The sequence below is a fragment of the Nerophis ophidion genome, linkage group LG29, assembly GCF_033978795.1.
Source record: "Nerophis ophidion isolate RoL-2023_Sa linkage group LG29, RoL_Noph_v1.0, whole genome shotgun sequence".
NCBI lineage: Eukaryota > Metazoa > Chordata > Actinopteri > Syngnathiformes > Syngnathidae > Nerophis > Nerophis ophidion.
In genome coordinates, this window is record NC_084639.1 from 16,412,051 (window position 1) to 16,435,434 (window position 23,384).

The 23,384-nt window shown below is 38.7% G+C and overlaps 1 protein-coding gene across 1 annotated transcript in view; it reads left to right on the top strand.

The window, feature by feature from the left end:
* Positions 1-2,721: 2,721 nt before the first annotated feature.
* Positions 2,722-23,384, top strand: part of gask1b (golgi associated kinase 1B) — a 43,685-nt gene continuing 23,022 nt past the window's right edge. The window contains exon 1 of the mRNA XM_061891773.1: positions 2,722-3,476. Coding sequence (XP_061747757.1) covers positions 2,780-3,476 — 697 coding nt within the window. The 5' untranslated portion in view covers positions 2,722-2,779. The remainder of the gene's footprint in view (positions 3,477-23,384) is intronic.

Consider the following 23,384-nt stretch of genomic DNA (forward strand, 5'->3'; position numbering starts at 1 on the left):
TATTATCACGTAAAAATCTGCTTCCGCATTTGTTTCGGACACAAGCATTTCGGGCCGGCTGCTCTGAAAACAAACCCCGCCCACTTTGCTTTGTTCCTGTCTGAGCTGCAGTGACGTAGATTACCGTAATACCGACACTCAAAAGCGCTGATTTCAACCATTGAAATACTTTCTATAGTTGAAGACTTACGGTCATTTAAAAACAGCACAGAGCATCATATTGGCGGCAACAGTTTTAATGTTGAATGTCTAAAAAAAATTATGTAGAACGTCCAGCGCGCCTGTTCTCAAATGTTAAGGCATGCAGCCCGCGGGCCATATTTTGCTCAGGTCTAAGATAAGGTGATAATGACACGCGAATACATTTCTCAATAGCATAATAGAATAGTTTATTGTTTAAGAAAAAAAAATTGGACATTAAAAAAGTTTCAATAAGACGAATAAAATTGCAGTGTTATGGAAATATAAGCCTGGTACCAGGTGTATATGAATACACCTGGTATTTTGCTTTAATATGCAGCATTGCAGGTGATAAAGCAAAACGTTGTTAGTGTTATATTTCATTTTGTAATAATGTAGAGGGCCAATAAGAAACTAGCTGTGGGCCAAAAATTGGGCCGGTGCCACACTTTGGACACCACTTCTCTTACCTCACTACTATACAGGCTAGAACAGGGGTCACCAACGCGTTGCCCGCGGGCATCAGCTAGCCCGTAAGGCCCAGATAAGTAGCCCGCTGGCCTGTTCTACAAATAGCTTTATTTTTTTTAATTTTATTTATTTACTAGCAAGCTGGTCTCGCTTTGCTTGACATTTTTAATTCTAAGAGAGACAAAACTCAAATAGAATTTGAAAATCCAAGACAATATTTTAAAGACTTAGTCTTTACTTGTTCAAATAAATTAATTAATGTTTTTACTTTGCTTCTTATAACTTTCAGAAAGACAATTTTAGAGAAAAAATACAACCTTAAAAATGATTTTAGGATTTTTAAACACATATACCTTTTTACCTTTTAAATTCTTTCCTCTTCTTTCCTGAAAATGTAAATCAATGTTCAATTAAATGTATTTGTTTTTATTGTAAAGAATAATAAATACATTTTAAATTTAATTCTTCCTCTTAGCTTCTGTTTTTTCGACAAAGAATATTTGTGAAATATTTCTTCAAACTTATTATAATTAAAATTAAAAAAATATTTTGGCAAATCTAGAAAATCTTTAGAATCAAATTTAAATCTTAATTCAAAGTCTTTTGAATTTCTTTTAAAATGTTTGTTCTGGAAAATCTAAAAGAAATAATGATTTGTCTTTCTTAGAAATATAGCTTGGGCCAATTTGTTATATATTCTAACAAAATGCAGATTGGCTTTTAACCTATTTAAAACATGTCATCAAAATTCTAAAATGATTCTTAATCAGGAAAAATTACTAATAATGTTCCATAAATTCTTTATTTATTTATTCAAAAAGACCTGAATTAGCTAGTTTTTCTCGTCTTTTTTTTTTGGTTGAATTTTGAATTTCAAAGAGTCGAAATTGAAGATAAACTATGTTTCAAAATTGAATCTTCATTTTTTTTCTGTTTTCCCCTCTTTTAAACCGTCTAATTAAGTGTTTTTTTCATCATTTATTCTCTACAAAAAACCTTCCATAAAAGGAAAAAAAAAATGTACGACGGAATGACAGACAGAAATACCCATTTTACTCTATATATATATATATATATATATATATATATATATACACATATATATATATATATATATATACATATATATATATATATATACACACCGTATTTTTCGGACTATAAATCGCAGTTTTTTTTCATAGTTTGGCCAGGGGTGCGACTTATACTCAGGAGCGACTTATGTGTGATATTATTAACACATTACCGTGAAATATCAAATAATATTATTTAGCTCATTCACGTAAGAGACTAGACGTATAAGATTTCATAGGATTTAGCGATTAGGAGTGACAGATTATTTGGTAAAGTTATAGCATGTTCTACATGTTATAGTTATCTGAATGACTCTTACCATAATATGTCATGTTAATATACCAGGCACCTTCTCAGTTGGTTATTTATGCGTCATATAACGTACACTTATTCACTATTCTTTATGTATTTTAAATTGCCTTTCAAATGTCTATTATTGGTGTTGGGTTTTATCAAATGAATATCCCCCCCAAAAATGCAACTTATACTACAGTGCGACTTATATGTTTTTTTTTCCTTCTTTATTTTCGGCAGGTGCGACTTATACTCCGAAAAATACAGTGTATATATATATATATATAGATATATATATATATATATATATATATATATATATATATATATATATATATATATATATATATATACATATATATATATAGATATATATACATTTTTTTTTTATTTTTTATTAAAGGTAAATTGAGCAAATTGGCTATTTCTGGCAATTTATTTAAGTGTGTATCAAACTGGTAGCCCTTTGCATTAATCAGTACCCAAGAAGTAGCTCTTGGTTTCAAAAAGGTTGGTGACCCCTGAACTAGTATATAAACAGCTTTGCTAAAACTACGACGCCGTTTGCACAGTAGTGTCCACATGTCATGTTCCTGGTACCAACGGGGAGGTTGGGAGGGGATAAAATTCTGGCAGGTCCATGTGGGTCAGTAGCAAGTTTTTCCAGGGCGCAGTTGCATCCTGTCAAATGAAATAGTCCCATGACTCCCATCCAAAACCAGCCTCAGTTTGGAGCTCATCCACCATGACAAGAACATAAATGGGTCCAAAGCGCCACTTCCACTGCCTGTCACGGTTCTGGTGCCGGAGGTACTCCCTTCCAAAAATGACTTTACTGCTCGCACTCATATATGTTGTTTATTTATGTTTTCGGTGTAAAGTGGACTTTGGTCTGCTGAGCCGGAATGGAGCAAAAGTGCGGGTGAGTGTTTTGCTAAATGAGGACGTGTCGGTTCCGACCCGCCCCAACGTGGTGTACATCACTTTGAAGTCCAAGCGCCTCAAACCGGCCAACATTCGCGGCACGATCCGACCCAAACTGAGGAGCAAAGCGAGAAGAATCACACGCGAACATCAAGAGTCCATTAAAGCCAAACGGACTTACACACAACGGAGCTCGAACCCGCCAGATTGGAGAGCAGAAGGAGCGGACCCTCCTGTGAGTCCGATCCGGATTTATAGCAAGACCGCGCCGCCATGGCTCAGCGCGCGCGACGTGGCCACCATGCGCGCTCTCGCCAGTGCCAGAGTCGTGCGCGTCCACGCGCCAGCCTCCTCGAGACCGCTGCTGATCTTGGAGGAGGAGCCGCAGAACAGCACTCACCTGTGCCGAGGACCGTGCGGGCTCATCCACGACCCGGTGGACTCGGTGGAGGTGTTCGCCTTCCATTTGGACCGAGTGCTCGGACTTAACAGGACTTTGCCGGTCGTGAGCAGGAAGGTGGCCTTCTTACACGGTGGGTCACAAAATTTAGTTGGAAAATATGCTTGGTGTTACATAATTCACTATTTTTTTGCAGCTAGTCTTTATCCGACACCGGGCAAACAAGCAATCTTAAATGACTCCCTCATTAGCTTAGTTAACGTTAATTTACACTTTTTCTACATTACTTAAAAAGAACACCTGACTGTTTGCCCACAGCGCCTTTTAGTGGTGAGGACGAACACATTTTGTTATTCACTTAAAGGTCTACTGCAGGGGTGCCCACACTTTTTCTGCAGGCGAGCTACTTTTCAATTGACCAACTCGAGGGGATCTACCTCATTTATATATATCATTTATATTTATTTATTTATGAAAGAGACATTTTTTTAAACAAGTTAAATGTGTTTAATGATAATATAAGCATGTGTAACACATATAGATGTCTTTCTTTCTCAAAGACAAGAATATAAGTTGGTGTATTACCTGATTCTGATGACTTGCATTGATTGGAATCAGACAGTAATGATGATAACGCCCACATTTTCAAATGGAGGAGAAAAAAAGTTGTCCTTTTTGTACAATACCACATGAAAGTGGTTGGTTTTTGGCATCTAATTCATCCAGCTTCCATACAACTTTACAAGAAAAACATTGGCAGCAAATTCCGTAGCTTGCTTGATTGACATTCACGGCACCCGAGGGTCTTGTGAGATGACGCTGGCTGCTGCCAGTTCATTATTATGAAAAAATGACAGAGAGGAAGGCGAGAAACACTTTTTATTTCAACAGACTTTCGCGCCGTCCCTTCCGTCAAAACTCTAAAGGCACATTTCCTATCTTCACAATAAAAGCCCTGCTTCATGCTGCCTGCGCTAACAAAATAAGAGTCTCGGAAAGCTGGCGTGCACAAGTGATGTGCACGCCAGCTTTCTGAGGGATCGCTTGTGCACGCCAGTTTTCCGAGACTCTGTATTTAGTTAGCGCAGGCAGCATGAAGCAGGGCTTTTATTGTGAAGATAGGAAATGTGCAGTCGGCCTTTAGAGTTTTGACGGAAGGTACGGTGCGAGAGTCTGTTGAAATAAAAAGTGTTTCTCGCCTTCCTCTCGGTCATATTTTCATAATAATGATCTTGCAGCAGCCAGCGTCATCTCACAAGACCCTCCGGTACCGTGAATGTCATTTAAGTGACGTCTTGGTGAATATTGATAATCACAAATTTTTAGGTCTATTTTTTTTAAAAGCCTGGTTGGAGATCGACTGACACAGCCCTCGGGGTCGACTGGTAGCTCGCGATCGACGTAATGGGCACCCCTGGTCTACTGAAACCCACTAATACCCACCACGCAGTCTGATAGTTTATATATCAATGATGAAATATTAACATTGCAACACATGCCAATACGGCCTTTTTAGTTGACTAAATTGCAATTTTAAATCTCCCAGGAGTTTTTTTCTTGAAAACGTCGTGTAATGATGGTGTACGCGTGACGTCACGGGTTTTTAGGAAGTATGAGCGCTGCGCACACACAGCTAAAAGTCGTCTGCTTTAACGGCATAATTATACAGTATTTTGGAGATCTGTGTTGCTGAATCTTTTGCAATTTGTTAAATTAATATTGGAGAAGTCACAGTAGAAAGATGGAGTTGGGAAGCTTTAGCCTTTAGCCACACAAACACACGATGATTCCTTGTTTAAAATTCCTGGAGGTGAAACTTTACTATGGATCAGAGCGCGGTCAAGCGAACATGAATCCCGACCACATGTCAACCAGCAGGTTTCGGTGAGAAAATTGTTGTTAAAAAGTCGCTTTTTACCGGAGAAAAGCTGAGCTTGTGCCGTCCATAAAGCTGCCGTTGACTTCCCTGAGACATTGCGCGTCAACACACCCTTGGAGACACACCCCCTACTATCAGGTAACATTAAAGGCCTACTGAAACCCACTACTATCCACCATGCAGTCAGATAGTTTATATATCAATGATGAAATATTAACATTGCAACACATGCCAATACGGCCTTTTTAGTTTACTAAATTGCAATTTTAAATTTCCCGGGAGTTTCGTCTTGAAAACGTTGTGTAATGATGACGTGTACGCGTGACGTCACAGGTTTTTAGGAGGTATGAGCGCTGCGCACACACAGCTAAAAGTCGTCTGCTTTAACGGCATAATTATACAGTATTTTGGAGATTTGTGTTGCTGAATCTTTTGCAATTTCTTCAATTAATATTGGAGAAGTCACAGTAAAAAGATGGAGTTGGGAAGCTTTAGCCTTTACCCACACAAACCAACGTGATTCCTTGTTTAAAATTCCTGGAGGTGAAAATCTACTATGGATCAGAGCGCGCGAACATGAATCCAAGACCACATGTCAACTAGCAGGTTTCGGTGAGAAAATTGTGGTTAAAAAGTTGCTTTTACCGGAGAAAAGCTGAGCTTGTGCCGTCCATAAAGCTGCCGTTGACTTCCCTGAGACATTGCGCCTCAACACGCCCTTGGAGACACACCCCCTACTATCAGGTAACATTAAAGGCCTACTGAAACCCACTACTATCCACCACGCAGTCAGATAGTTTATATATCAATGAGGAAATATTAACATTGCAACACATGCCAATACGGCCTTTTTAGTTTACTAAATTGCAATTTTAAATTTCCCGGGAGTTTCGTCTTGAAAACGTCGTGTAATGATGACGAGTACACGTGACGTCACGGGTTTTTAGGAAGTATGAGCGCTGCGCACACACAGCTAAAAGTCGTCTGCTTTAACGGCATAATTATACAGTATTTTGGAGATCTGTGTTGCTGAATCTTTTGCAATTTGTTAAATTAATATTGGAGAAGTCACAGTAGAAAGATGGAGTTGGGAAGCTTTAGCCTTTAGCCACACAAACACACGGTGATTCCTTGTTTAAAATTCCTGGATGTGAAACTTTACTATGGATCAGAGCGCGGTCAAGCGAACATGAATCCCGACCACATGTCAACCAGCAGGTTTCAGTGAGAAAATTGTTGTTAAAAAGTCGCTTTTTACCGGAGAAAAGCTGAGCTTGTGCCGTCCATAAAGCTGCCGTTGACTTCCCTGAGACATTGCGCGTCAACACACCCTTGGAGACACACCCCCTACTATCAGGTAACATTAAAGGCCTACTGAAACCCACTACTATCCACCACGCAGTCAGATGGTTTATATATCAATGATGAAATATTAACATTGCAACCCATGCCAATACGGCCTTTTTAGTTTACTAAATTGCAATTTTAAATTTCCCGGGAGTTTCGTCTTGAAAACGTCGTGTAATGATGACGTGTACACGTGACGTCACAGGTTTTTAGGAGGTATGAGCGCTGCGCACACACAGCTAAAAGTCGTCTGCTTTAACGGCATAATTATACAGTATTTTGGAGATCTGTGTTGCTGAATCTTTTGCAATTTCTTCAATTAATATTGGAGAAGTCACAGTAAAAAGATGGAGTTGGGAAGCTTTAGCCTTTACCCACACAAACCAACGTGATTCCTTGTTTAAAATTCCTGGAGGTGAAACTTTACTATGGATCAGAGCGCGGTCAAGCGAACATGAATCCCGACCACATGTCAACCAGCAGGTTTCGGTGAGAAAATTGTTGTTAAAAAGTCGCTTTTTACCGGAGAAAAGCTGAGCTTGTGCCGTCCATAAAGCTGCCGTTGACTTCCCTCAGACATTGCGCGTCAACACACCCTTGGAGACACACCCCCTACTATCAGGTAACATTAAAGGCCTACTGAAACCCACTACTATCCACCACGCAGTCAGATAGTTTATATATCAATGAGGAAATATTAACATTGCAACACATGCCAATACGGCCTTTTTAGTTTACTAAATTGCAATTTTAAATTTCCCGGGAGTTTCGTCTTGAAAACGTTGTGTAATGATGACGTGTACACGTGACGTCACGGGTTTTTAGGAAGTATGAGCGCTGCGCACACACAGCTAAAAGTCGTCTGCTTTAACGGAATAATTATACAGTATTTTGGAGATCTGTGTTGCTGAATCTTTTGCAATTTGTTAAATTAATATTGGAGAAGTCACAGTAGAAAGATGGAGTTGGGAAGCTTTAGCCTTTAGCCACACAAACCGACGTGATTCTTTGTTTAAAATTCCTGGAGGTGAAAATCTACTATGGATCAGAGCGCGGTCAAGCGAACATGAATCCAAGACCACATGTCAACCAGCAGGTTTCGGTGAGAAAATTGTGGTTAAAAAGTCGCTTCTTACCGGAGAAAAGCTGAGCTTGGGCCATCCATAAAGCTGCCGTTGACTTCCCTCAGACATTGCGCGTCAACACACCCTTGGAGACACACCCCCTACTATCAGGTAACATTAAAGGCCTACTGAAACCCACTACTATCCACCACGCAGTCAGATAGTTTATATATCAATGAGGAAATATTAACATTGCAACACATGCCAATACGGCCTTTTTAGTTTACTAAATTGCAATTTTAAATTTCCCCGGGAGTTTCGTCTTGAAAACGTTGTGTAATGATGACGTGTACACGTGACGTCACGGGTTTTTAGGAAGTATGAGCGCTGCGCACACACAGCTAAAAGTCGTCTGCTTTAACGGCATAATTATACAGTATTTTGGAGATTTGTGTTGCTGAATCTTTTGCAATTTCTTCAATTAATATTGGAGAAGTCACAGTAAAAAGATGGAGTTGGGAAGCTTTAGCCTTTACCCACACAAACCAACGTGATTCCTTGTTTAAAATTCCTGGAGGTGAAAATCTACTATGGATCAGAGCGCGCGAACATGAATCCAAGACCACATGTCAACCAGCAGGTTTCGGTGAGAAAATTGTGGTTAAAAAGTTGCTTTTACCGGAGAAAAGCTGAGCTTGTGCCGTCCATAAAGCTGCCGTTGACTTCCCTGAGACATTGCGCCTCAACACGCCCTTGGAGACACACCCCCTACTATCAGGTAACATTAAAGGCCTACTGAAACCCACTACTATCCACCACGCAGTCAGATGGTTTATATATCAATGATGAAATATTAACATTGCAACCCATGCCAATACGGCCTTTTTAGTTTACTAAATTGCAATTTTAAATTTCCCGGGAGTTTCGTCTTGAAAACGTCGTGTAATGATGACGTGTACACGTGACGTCACAGGTTTTTAGGAGGTATGAGCGCTGCGCACACACAGCTAAAAGTCGTCTGCTTTAACGGCATAATTATACAGTATTTTGGAGATCTGTGTTGCTGAATCTTTTGCAATTTCTTCAATTAATATTGGAGAAATCACAGTAGAAAGATGGAGTTGGGAAGCTTTAGCCTTTAGCCACACAAACCGACGTGATTCTTTGTTTAAAATTCCTGGAGGTGAAAATCTACTATGGATCAGAGCGCGGTCAAGCGAACATGAATCCAAGACCACATGTCAACCAGCAGGTTTCGGTGAGAAAATTGTGGTTAAAAAGTCGCTTCTTACCGGAGAAAAGCTGAGCTTGGGCCATCCATAAAGCTGCCGTTGACTTCCCTCAGACATTGCGCGTCAACACACCCTTGGAGACACACCCCCTACTATCAGGTAACATTAAAGGCCTACTGAAACCCACTACTATCCACCACGCAGTCAGATAGTTTATATATCAATGAGGAAATATTAACATTGCAACACATGCCAATACGGCCTTTTTAGTTTACTAAATTGCAATTTTAAATTTCCCGGGAGTTTCGTCTTGAAAACGTTGTGTAATGATGACGTGTACACGTGACGTCACGGGTTTTTAGGAAGTATGAGCGCTGCGCACACACAGCTAAAAGTCGTCTGCTTTAACGGAATAATTATACAGTATTTTGGAGATCTGTGTTGCTGAATCTTTTGCAATTTGTTAAATTAATATTGGAGAAGTCACAGTAGAAAGATGGAGTTGGGAAGCTTTAGCCTTTAGCCACACAAACACACGGTGATTCCTTGTTTAAAATTCCTGGAGGTGAAAATCTAGTATGGATCAGAGCGCGGTCAAGCGAACATGAATCCAAGACCACATGTCAACCAGCAGGTTTCGGTGAGAAAATTGTGGTTAAAAAGTCGCTTCTTACCGGAGAAAAGCTGAGCTTGGGCCATCCATGAAGCTGCCGTCGACTTCCCTGAGACATTGGCGTCAACACACCCGTGGACACACACCTCCGACTATCAGGTAATATTAAACTCACTAAAACACTAGCAACACAATAGAAAGATAAGGGATTTCCCAGAATTATCCTAGTAAATGTGTTTAAAAACATCTGAATCCGTCCCAATGCAATCAGGTTTTTTTTTTTTTTGTTTCTAGTCCGTCGCTATCAATATCCTCAAACACCAATCTTTCATTCTTGCTCAAATTGATGGGGAAATTGCCGTTTTCTCGGTCCGAATAGCACTTTTTTTTGGAGGCTCCCATTAAAATCAATGTGAATATGTGAGGAGCCCCCACACTTGCGACGTCATTGTCTGCGACTTCCGGTAGAGGCAGGGCTTTTCTCTTAACACCGACAGTTGCGAACTATATCGTCAATGTTCTCTACTAAATCCTTTCAGCAAAAATATGGCAATATCGCAAAATGATAAAGGCCCACTGAAAGGAGATTTTCTTATTTAAACGGGGATAGCAGGTCCATTCTATGTGTCATACTTGATCATTTCGCGATATTGCCATATTTTTGCTGAAAGAATTTAGTAGAGAACATCGACGATAAAGTTTTCTACTTTTGGTCGCTAACAGAAAAGCCCTGCCTCTACCGGAAGTTGCAGACAATGATGTCACCCGTTGATGGCTCCCCACATATTCACATTGTTTTTAATGGGAGCCTCCAACAAAAAGAGCTATTCGGACCGAGAAAACGACAATTTCCCCATTAATTTGAGCGAGGATGAAAGATTTGTGTTTCAGGATATTGATAGCGACGGACTAGAAAAAAAAATAGTTAAAAAAAAACGCGATTGCATTGGGACGGATTCAGATGTTTTTAGACACATTTACTAGGATAATTCTGTGAAATCTCTTATCTTTCTATTGTGTTGCTAGTGTTTTAGTGAGTTTAACAGTACCTGATAGTCGGAGGTGCGTGTCCATGGGTGTCTCGACACCAGTGTCTCAGGGAAGTCGACCGCAGCTTTATGCAAGCTCAGCTGATCTCCGGTAAGAAGCTACTTTTTACCACAATTTTCTCACCGAAACCTACTGGTTGACATTCGGTCGGGATCCATGTTCTGATCCATAATAAAGTTTCACCTCCAGGAATTTTAAACGCCGGATTGGAGAGCAGAAGGTGTTTGTGTGGTTAAAGGCTAAAGTTTCCCAACTTCATCTTTGTACTTTGACTTCTCCAATATTAATTGAACAAATTGCAAAACATTCAGCAACACAGATCTCCAAAATACTGTGTAATTACACGGTTAAAGCAGACGACTTTTAGCTGTGTGTGTGTACAGCGCTCATATTTCCTAACATTCCGTGAGGTCACGCGTACACATCATCATTACGCGTCGTTTTCAAGAAGAAACTCCCGGGAAATTTAAAACTAAAAAGGCCGTATTGGCATGTGTTGCAATGTTTATATTTCATCATTGATATATAAACTATCAGACTGTGTGGTTGGTAGTAGTGGGTTTCAGTAGGCCTTTAATACTAGAGATGGCTCCTTTCCTTTAAAAGAGCTGTTCAAAAGAATGTCTTGTTATTATTGTGTGAATGCTGCAAAGCAGCCCTGGCCAGGGTGTACGCCGCCTTCCGCCCGATTGTAGCTGAGATAGGCTCCAGCATCCCCCGCGACGCCGAAGGGGAATAAGCGGTAGAATATGGATGCTCCAAAGCAGGGGTCACCAACCTTTTTGAAACCAAGAGCTACTTCTTGGGTATTGATTAATGCGAAGGGCTACCGGTTTGATACACACTTAAAAAATTGCCAGAAATAGCCAATTTGCTCAATTTACCTTTAATAAATATATATATATATATATATATATATATATATATATAAATGGGTATTTCTGTCTGTACATTTTTTTCCTTTTACGAAAGGTGTTTTGTAGAGAGAAAATGATGAAAAAAAACACTTAATTGAACGGTTTAAAAGAGGAGAAAACACGAAAAAAAAGAAAATTAAATTTTGAAACAGTTTATCTTCAATTTCGACTCTTTAAAATTCAAAATTCAACCAAATAAAATAAAGACAAAAACTAGCTAATTCAAATCTTTTTGAAAAAATTAAAAAAATAATTTATGGAACATCATTAGTAATTTTTTCTGATTAAGATGAATTTTACAATTTTGATGTTTTAAATAGGTTAAAATCCAATCTGCCCTTTGTTATAATATATAACAAATTGGACCAAGCTATATTTCTAACAAAGACAAATCATTGTTTCTTCTAGATTTTCTTCTAGAAATTTCAAAGACTTTGAAATAAGAATTACATTTGATTCTACAGATTTTCTAGATTTGCCAGAATAATTTTTTTGATTTTTAATCATAAGTTTGAAGAAATATTTCACAAATATTCTTTGTCGAAAAAACAGAAGCTGAAATAAAGAATGACATTATAATGTATTTATTATTCTTTACAATAAAAAAAAAAAAAAACATTACTCGAACATTGATTTAAATTGTCAGGAAAGAAGAGGAAGGAATTTAAAAGGTAAACAGTTATATGTATTTAAAAATCCTAGAATCATTTTTAAGGTTGTATTTTTTCTCTAAAATTGTCTTTCTGAAAGTTATAAGAAGCAAAGTAAAAAAATAAATGAATTTATTTAAACAAGTGAAGACCAAGTCTTTAAAGTATTTTCTTGGATTTTCAAATTCTTTTTGAGTTTTGTCTCTCTTAGAATTAAAAATGTTGAGCAAAGCGTGACCAGCTTGCTAGTAAATAAATACAATTTATAAAATAGAGGCAGCTCACTGGTAAGTGCTGCTATTTGAGCTATTTTTAGAACAAGCCAGCGGGCGACTCATCTGGTCCTTACGGGCGACCTGCTCCAAAGCATTCACACATGATTTTCCTTCTTCTTCTTCTTCTTCTTCTTCTTCTTCTCCAGATTTTGGCACGCTTTACCTTCCACATTTTTCATCCGATTGAAACCGTTCCAACTTCAAACTGTTCATCCTATTCGGGAATCGCAGGATTTCCCTTGACAAATTCCAAAATTCCCAGATTTCATAGGATTACAGGTTTTCCGGGACATTTTTCAAACTTCCACCATTTCCATATTTTTCAACCGATTCAAATCATTCCAACTTCAACACATTCTACCATCCTGGAAATTCAAAATACAAAATACAAAACATTCACTTAACATAACTGTTCAAAAGACTCGATTTGTTTGTGAATGTCATATCTCTACACAAAACAACATTACTTGGCATGGGCGATACTGCACATTTTGGCATCCATTTGATACCAATACAATCCATAAATTTGAAATACTTTTTCATTTACATTCAAGCGTTAGATATGTAGTTGTGTGGCTTGCTAGACAGGGTAGGTAGCTAGTATAGGTGGTACTCTTTGGGCCCCTTATAATTCAATTACGATTCAGGAACTACAATCGGATTATAAAAGAAATTATTTATGCATATCTAATTAATAAATTTAAGTGGGACCATAAATACGTCTGTGACTATTAAAAGTCAAAAGGTAGTTATTAGGGTTGTGCGATATAAACAATATACAATATAAATTGGATACATTTGGCCCGCAATAGAGCTTTTGAGAGTATCGTCATATCATGATAATGTATGCTGATGACACATTTTAGCTGTGTGTTGCTAATTTGACGGCTACAAGCGAACAAAAACGTCTTTACGAAATATAGCATTCCCGCTAGCAATCCTCGCCTCAATGGTGGAAAATAAAGTACGGTTCATACAAGTATTGTCACTGAAAGACGAGGATTAGCTGAACATGCTACACAACACATCATAGACGGATATGTTAACCGTTAAGCTAGAGCTTTTGAAGGCAGGCGGACCGATTTTAAATATCGATCCTACCCTTTTTCTACCTCATAGCAATTCCTATACTAACACATCCTTTTTCTTGATTTGTACATAATTTACATACAGTACATCTATTCTGAATACAACAGTTATTTACATAAATAGTTAGGAATTTATGATTCACATAATGAGTAGGGGCGTCGCCAGACATATTTCACTGGAGCACGTGCCCACTGTTGTTCTGCAGTGCCCCAGTAAAAATTTCACCAATAAAAAAAAACATAAACATAACATAAAGAACAGCGCACACACTACTCAGTATGGTAATTGATTGCTACTCTATTCACTCCACTAACAATGAGCACATGGCTACTTAATATGGTAATTTATTCACGTGTGGATGAGACTTCGGGTGAGAGAGCGAGAGAGAGAGAGAGAGAGAGGGAAGATGAGAATCACTGCGTGAGGTAGGCAACGTTAGCCAAAAACAATTTGTTAATTATATTATTTTGATTTTGATTTGACTCAAACTGTAACTCCTAGATGGATTTCAGAAAGTTATTCGCCCGCACCAGAGAAGAAGCGAGGAATGAGAGATGTAAGTGAAGTCCTCGCTAGCTAGGCAACATCATTGTCTTAAGTTGATGCTAAGTTAGCTAACATTATTCTTGTATCAAGACAAACATATTCATTTGCTGTACGAGCTGTCGGGGGAATTTCCAATGAACATGAAACATAATGTTGGTTATTGTCTGCTGGTTCTGCATCAATGATGATTTGGAGTCAGCATGTGTGAGTTGAGTGCTTCTCAAATGCTTTATCTTCAGGAAGAAAAAATTTTTTCCATATCATCAAGTCGTGAGCCAATTTTTAAATCACTCAAGTTTATTTCACAGAAAAATAGGACAGTAGACTTGTCTTTTTAATCGGTGCGACTTTGACTAAAATAATCTTGTTTTGTCACCAGAAAAATGGCTACAGCTAAAGCATCTGGTTTTGTTTCCAGAAAAAATAGTAACATTTCTGTATTTGTTTTCAGAAAGATGGCTGAAAATATCGGGTTTTGTTGCCCCATTTAGATTTTTTTTTAAATATATTTCCATGTCTGTCCTGAGTCCTCCTCCAACTTGTTAGTCGGTTTGCCTTTTGCTAAAATACTCACTAATAGTCACTAGAAAAAAGGCTAAAATAACCTGGTTTTGTTGCCACAATTTGATTTTTTTCTCCCTAAATTTTGTTTTTTCATGCACACATCTGACTGCGACTCACTGAAAATGACACACAATCCACTTTTATGTCACGACCCACCAGTTGGGAACCACTGGTCAACTGTATAACAGTTACTGTAATATTTCCATGTCTGTCCAGAGTGATTGACCACTTTGCAAATATGAAAACGAGACGTTACAGTTTACTTCTCAGAAAATGAGTCCCTGAACAGACACACAACAGTTGTTAATTTATTCTACTACTGTGGCTTTATTGTTTTGTGTATCTAAAATAGGATTAGCCACATTGCCATTAATGGAAATTAAATAATATAAAAGAACCCAAAGATGTAGGGGTGCTTTATTTTTTGTTTTACTTTTGTAGATGTTAAATTTGCAGATGATTACTGCAATAAATATTTCAAAAAGATTCATTGCTCTTCCTTTTTGCTTTTACCAGTAGCAGTTTAGAATTCTGGAGTAAAAAAGTGCACAAGTAGGTCAAATGCATTAGTTAATTTCAGGTGGTTAATCAAAGATCCATACAACATAATCTGATATGATTTCATAGTTTAAAGCACTATTTATGTATTTTTTATGATAAATAAGTGCTAAAAATGTTTATGCTTGCGCGCTGTGCACGCTCACATGAATTATTTGTGCCCCAGGTGTGTCCCAGTACAGTATTAGGTCTAGTGACGCCCCTGATAATGAGATGAACACTATATAATTTTTAGTATGTTCAATACATTTGTCCTAATTCTCCCTTGTACTTTGTAAACACTTGTAGTTTGAACAGTTTCTTAAAGTGAATCTTATTAGTACATTGTTTGAAAAAAAAAAATGCTTAATCCATTCAATAATTTAATTCCACACACTGATATACTAAAGATTCTAAGTGTTGTACCTGCATACAAATGTTTTAAGTTACATTTTCCTCTGTTATATAGATGATTTGTTGTACATTCTTGGGCAGCAGGTTATAGTTTGCTTTGTACATACTTTTAGCTGTTTGCAAAAGCACCTAATCATTGAATTTCAATAATTTTGATTTAAAAGATAAAGGGTTTCTCTGTTCTCTATATTCAACATTATGTGTTATTCTAATTGATCTTTTTTGTAATACTTTGTTAAGCTTTCTTTTTTTAAATTATTTCCCTATATTTCTACACAATAATTCAGATAGGGTAACTTTAATGAGCAGTAGAAAATATGGATTTATTTTTGGTCTACAACATATTTTGCTGTATTCATTGTTTAATTATTTCTTGCTACCTTGCTGTATATGTTTTATGATATTTAAAGGTAATTTCCTCATCTATTATTACACCCAAAATGTTGATTTCTTCTCCTCTGTCTACTTGTATTTGTGTTTAACTTTCTCTTCTACCGTTACCGAATAGCATCATTTTAGTTTTACGCTGCCTGACCAGGACTCAGAAAATCAGTAGAGACTCCTCCCACCCCCACCAAGGACTGTTCACTGCTGGACTCTAGAAAGAGGTTCTGCAGCCTTCATAACTGCTTCTTCCCTCAGACCATAAGACTCTTGAACGCATTATAATAATCCCCTCAATTCTGCCCAAAAACGGATTAACTTGCTGGAATATAAAGACAATATAACACACATCCATAATCGTTGACGCATATGCAAAAATGCAATACATCTATCTGTACAGTAATCTATTTATTTATATCTGCAGCTTATTGTACTTTTATCCTGCACTACAACGAGCAAATGCAACCACATTTCGTACTTATCTGTACTGTAAAGTTTAAATTTGAATGACAATAAAAGGAAATCTCGCTCTGTCTCTAACTGATAACAGTAGTTCAGCTGTGATATGTTCATGTAAAAATTTGATTTACAGCCCCAAAATGTTGTTATTGTTTTCATTTCCATGTCCCGTCCTCCACCGTTTGACTAATTAGAAAGTCTGTAAGTGTGTCACGTTAAGCACAGCCATCTTCGTCTAACTACTGCCACTGGTAAAGTTACTAAACTTGTCAGACCTTAAATCTAAAAGGCTTTTCTCCGATTCTTTACATATGCATGAAAAAGCCAGGAACCAAATGCGGATTTGTATCGGGGATGCCTTTGAAAGATGGAGACCAATGGAGAAGGAGAAGATATTTTCATCTGACGCCAAACTTCCTCATTTCATTCTTGTTAGGTTAAGTCAGGCGTTAACGTTTTTCTTATTACTCGCAGAGTGGGCGGGATTTGTTTTCAGAGCAGTCGGCTCGAAATGCATGTGTCCGAAACAGATGTGGAAAAAGATTTTTACGTGATAATATACCATATTGTAAGTGTTTATTACACTTTGCATTCATATTTTGCTGTTTGATGAGTCCCATTTCTCTGTGAGCGCTTTGAGTGTCTAGAAAAGCGCGATATAAATCTAAATTATAAATCTAAGTTATTTTGTTACGTTTTTGTCGTGTTTTGCTTGGTTTGAGAAGTAAAAGAAGAGTGACCTCCATTTGTTTTTACTATTCAGTCTTCTATTGTTCATAGTTAATATTGGAAATCCCACTTCCTTTATTTTAATGTACATTTTGGGTGTACCATTCAGTAAAAAACGGTAAAATTCTATTCCGTTTTTTAAAGTGGTTTGTCGTACCGTTTTTAGAACTCTATCGGACATTGTGACTTTTGGTATTAGTGTTCCTGAAAAAACGGACCCAAACACACACACTGTACAGCAGATTTTTACAGTGTGTGTATCATTTATACACACATACACATTGGCCCCCCCAGACACATTTTTTTCTCTCAATCTGGTCTTCGAGTCAAAATATTTGCCCAGCTCTCATCTATGACCTTGTCAACAAAGCTAGATTCGCGCAACAAATGCTTGTCATGCTAGTCTGGTCAATGACATATCGACATAAAGGATAATGGGGCAAATACAGTATATGCCCGTTAGCCTGTATGTCGATGTGTCATCCAACTGACAGGAAAAAGTATATTTACGACTATGTGGATATGGGTGGTGTCAGTGCCTATTTTGTTCTCAATATGCTGATACGCTGAGGAAATGGGTTCCAACATTAGCACGGCTAATTGCATCAAACACATACGAGGTGGTATTTGCTTGGCACAATATAATGCATTACATGTCAGGATTTTCTACTTTGTGTATTGACATGGGAATACAGTGGTTCTCAAATGGGGTTGCGCGTACCCCTGGGGGTACTTGAAGGTATGCCAAGGGGTATGTGAGATTTAAAAAAAATATTCTAAACATAGCAACAATTCAAAAATCCTTTATTAATATATTTATTGAATAATACTTCAACAAAATATGAATGTAAGTTCATAAACTGTAAAAAAAAAAAAAATACAACAATGCGATCTTCAGTGTTGACAGCTAGATTTCTTCTGGACATGTTCCATAAATATTGATGTTAAAGATTTATTTTTTTGTTAACAAAAGGATCTCTATTACAATCCACAAAGACGGCCCTTTAAGTTGATGATTACTTCTATGTGTAGAAATCTTAATTTATAAATGAATCACTTGTTTATTTTTCACCAAGTTTTTAGTTATTTTCGTCTTTTTTTCCAAAAAGTTCAAGAAAAACCACTACAAATGAGCAATATTTTGCACTGTTATACAATTTAATAAATCAAAAACTGATGACATAGTGCTGTATTTTACTTCTTTATCTATTTTTTTCAACCAAAAATGCTTTGCTCTGATTAGGGGGTACTTTAATTAAAACAATTTTCACATGGGGTACATCACTGAAAAAAGGTTGAGAACCACTTTAGTAGTAGGCTATATGATTTATGCGTAATGTGGTTTTTGCATAACGTTGGTTGGCTCATAGCACCGCACTCTGCATTGAAAGATGGTGATTGATCGATTGAGTTCAGTTTATTTTCAACATTAACACACTAACAGTATAATACATCACACATAATTTCATTTAATTTCTCTTTACATCATATCCGAAAAGGAGTAGGAAGAAGCAAAGCTTATTTAATCCTAAAGGTTCTGAAATTCCTTTGAGAACTATTTTTATCGCTTCATGTCTATTTCGTGGCAGTCAGTTGAGGTCTGAGTTTTACATTTCTTTCAAATTTTGATTATTTCTTCTTTTGTCAAGTTTTTGAGGAACATGGATTTGGGGGTTCTATCTATTGTGTCCTTTACATCCTTAACTGACCAAGTGTTTGGAATGATTTGCTCTCGATTGGTTCCAATATTTACAAAGTACTTATTGAAGCATTCTGCTACTTTGTTTATATCGTGTGTGTAGTTATCGTACGCCAGCCAAAAGAGGAGCTTTTATATACCAAATAGTATTTTGAGAGAATCTGTTTGAATTCAGAATTGAGAATTGATTCTGAATTGAATCGTCCCCCCAAGAATCGGAATTGAAATCAATCACAAGACGGGATGTGTACAGAATCCAGTAAATTTTTTTTGGCAACGACGGAATCTCGCCAGTCCTACACACAGATTCACATAAAATCTTGGAGCCTGCCATTTAATTTGATATGGCCCGTGAAAGCCTGGAAATAAAATGCGTTAAAATTATAAATGACTTAGCTGATAATATATTCACCATAAAAGAAACGCTGATACTCTTTTTACATTTACAGTATTTCAGTATAAAATGAGCAACTGTAAATTGACAGCTCAGTCGCCAGAATGTGGCCCTCAATGAAAATGAGTTTGACACACCTGATCTATGCCATGTTTCGGCACCTAAGTTGTGTGTGAGGTTGCACTTCTGCACTTGGCAATCATCCCACGAGCACTAAGAGCGGACTCAACCGAACTACCTCGAGTTAATGACGCACTTTTCTAAGCCACGCAGTAATTGACTCAAAAAACGCTCCAATGTAAGTTAGGTAAGGCTCCACTTTTCCAAAAATGCCATAGCTTAATAAATAGATTTTGCTATCGACATGCTACTGATTAGCATTAGCAATTTGACATGGCAAGTTCAACACTTCCAAATCTGTCAATGACAACTGCAAAATTAACAACTGGTGCTAAAAAGTACAATACTTACACTACTAAACATGATAAAAACAAAGTAAATAAAACAAGGTATAACAACGGGACAGCAGTTATCATTATTAGCTATTTTTTAAATGTTGCAATATAAAAATTTGATGGTATTATAAAAAAAATATATATATATATATTTACATTGCTGTATGCCTAGCTTTTTCCCTAGTCGCACCTGTGCTACTAAATTAAAGTAAATTTACTAGAGTTTTTTTTGTAGCATTATTAACACTCAAAAAAGGTACACGTGCACTCATACATGTAAACACAACGTCAGAATAAGGCATACTGTAACGCTCAATGAAACACAGAAAATATCCCTAAACTGTGCTAGCACAGTTTCTTACGCGAGTGTAGGTCTGGGCCAGAGGTTGGCAACCCGAAATGTTGAAGGCATTGGACCGGAAATACAAAAAAAAAAATCTTGTCTGGAGCCGCAAAAACTCAAACGCCTTATATAAGTCTAATAATGAGGGCAACCCATTATACATGTGTCTATATTAGCCATAATAGCCTTCTATCAAAAAAGCTGTGTGGCGGCTGACACAATTCTTCGTTAACAGAAATGTTGAAATGTAAAATTTATTTTACACATTTTTGCAACATTGGAAAACATTTGTGAAATGGAGGCTTCTCAGAGGGTAAGATAACTCCTGGAAATGAATGGCTAAAGGAATAGATGTGTGTGTCCAAAAAAACATCAGGCTGTCGTCTTCTAATGGATTTATTACAATCTTTGCAAGCCGGGTAACGTTTGCTGTGGTCTGGAACAACATGACACACAAACAACTATCAGAATTGCAGCCAATATTGCATACGTGTCATGAGACATGCAAATAGAAATTAAATACACAGAGGACATAAGTAAAGGAAATTTAATGATCTCAAATATACCTGCAAACTAGGCAAAATGATGCAATATGTACATACAGCTGGCTTAAATAGCATTTTAATTACAGCAAGGTGGTCTTGCCGCTGGGCCTTAGGCATGTCGCACCTCCACCGGTGCCTGTGGTGGACTGTGCATGGCAGGGGCGTCCTCTTCCCTGAGGCAGGCCGAAACCTGACCGCATACCAGAACAGGTTTTGCTGCAGGGTCTTCAGCTGGGGACCACCTCTCATTGATGTTTTGACCCTTAGCCCAGAACATCTCCATGTTAGCATCAATTATCTTGCAGTCATGCACTGACCAAATTAGCTCTGCACACAAGTCAATAAAAGTCAACAAAGCTCACCTTTGCACAGTATAAAACATTTGGTGGACAAAATGAGACAAGTTTCTCTGTGGCAGCATCAGAGAAAGTTGTACTTGTAAACAGAATACGGTGAGTTCAAGGACCGCCAAAATTATTTGGACAAAACAACATTCGCCAAATACTGTCATGATCCGTAGTCTGGATCATGTTTAGTTTAGTTATTTTCTGTTAGTTTGGACTCCCTTTGTTGTTTGTGTATCTTCGTGAGTCAGTTTGGTCACCATGGTAACATATTAATTTCACCTGCTGCGGGTTCCAGACGCACACCTGTTTTTGTTAATTACTTCCTTATTTAAGCCTGCCTTGTCCCGTCAGTCGGTCTTGGTCCCTTGTTTGCGGTAAGCAATAATCACGTACGCTATTCTTGTTTCCTGAACCTGCGCTAGTGTTAGCTTTAGCTTCCGTGCGTTCGGCACGCGTTTCTTTTGTGTATTTCGTCTGTTTTTGTACCAGTGTTTTTGTTATTAAATCATATTACCTTTACGTTGTTGTCCGGAGTGTCCATGTTTGCACTGGAGGAACGATCCCGCAGTAAAATGCAACCCACACGTGACAGAAGGGACCAAGCAAACAGTTCCTTCGCCATGGGCTTCGAAGAGGTGGAGAAAGGTACGAGGATGGCATTAAGGGCAATGGAGGCGGAAACTTTACGCCACTCTTCCTTGGAGCGCCAGGACCTGATCTGGGGTCCTAACGGCAAGTTGATCCCGATCACCTCCGTATGGCCCGAGGACATCGACCCACCACAGTACCGGACGCGTCAGCGAAGACGGAAGCCGTCCAAAAGGGCTCACTCCCCCCACTTCTGATGACGTCACTGAATCGGCCCGCGGCGATGACATCATTCCGCCGGCGTCATCTAAGGAAGTCACAGACCATAATGTTCTTGTTTTGTCTTCTGTCTCCAGGTGTCAGTCACCTACAAAATACTATAATTCAAAGTTAAAACACTACCAGGACATTCTTTTGAAATTTAGATTTCCTCAGTCTTCTTTTGATTGCCAAGCTCCGCCCCCCATGGCTCTAGTCCCGCCCACGACACGGACATTTTCTTCCTGTCCTCCCACACAATCTCAGGTGGAGGAGGGAAATGAACTTGCTGAACATTTTTTAGGGGAGGAAAATGAACTGGCTGAACATTTTTTAGGGGAGGATTCTACCCACCTCCTAACCTCCCTCCACCCACCCCGAAAGATGGTTCCAGACCGCAAGAAGTGCGTCTGGTCTCCGCCCCTTGGGGGGGGGGGGGGGGTTTGGGGCAGGGAGTGGTGCGGGTGGGGTCGCACAACTGCGCCTAGCCATGCCGCAACCTCCTCCTAGGCCGCCTCCACCAGCTCCACGACCAGTACCAGCACCACGCCAAGTACCAGTACCAGCACCACGCCAAATACAAGTACCAGCTCCACGATAAATACAAGTACCAGCACCAGCTCCACGACAAATGCAAGTACCAGCACCAGCTCCACGACAAGTACCAATACCAGCTCCACGACAAATACAAGCACCAGCACCATGACAAGTACCAGTACCAGCTCCACGACAAGTACCAGTACCAGCTCCACGCCGCCAAACACCGCCATGCCAAGAACCAAGCCAGGTCTCGTCTTCTGCTGCGTCCAAGCCTGACACGTCTTCTGCTGCGTCCACGCCTGACACGTCTTCTGCTGCGTCCACGCCTGTTACGACGGCGCCGACGTGCCAACTTCCACGTCGACCATGGATGTGGCCGCTCCCTGGTCGCCCGCCTCGCCTGCTGCAGCGGCGTTCCACTCGCCGCTGCCACTTGACTTTGCCTCGGTGGATTCGGGGACACTTGGCCTGGCGACCCACTGCCAATTCCTGCCTCCGCCCTCCTGTGACTCTTGACCCTGCTTGTTTTTGTTTATGGACATCTGGTATCTGTCCTTGAGGAGGGGGTACTGTCATGATCCGTAGTCTGGATCATGTTTAGTTATTTTCTGTTAGTTTGGACTCCCTTTGTTGTTTGTGTACCTTTGTGAGTCAGTTTGGTCACCATGGTAACATATTAATTTCACCTGCTGCGGGTTCCAGACGCACACCTGTTTTTGTTAATTACTTCCTTATTTAAGCCTGCCTTGTCCCGTCAGTCGGTCTTGGTCCCTTGTTTGCGGTAAGCAATAATCACGTACGCTATTCTTGTTTCCTGAACCTGCGCTAGTGTTAGCTTTAGCTTCCGTGCGTTTCTTTTGTGTATTTCGTCTGTTTTTGTACCAGTGTTTTTGTTATTAAATCATCTTACCTTTTACGTTGTTGTCCGGAGTGTCCATGTTTGCACTGGAGGAACGATCCCGCAGTAAAATGCAACCCACATGTGACAAATACTCTCATCAGTGAAGCATGTTTAATATATACAGTGGTATTGCTAACAATTAGGAAGGTTTGTTTCATGTTTGTCCTTCTAACAATACATTTTTCCCCCCATATTTTTTGTATTTTTCATCCATTTTTGAAA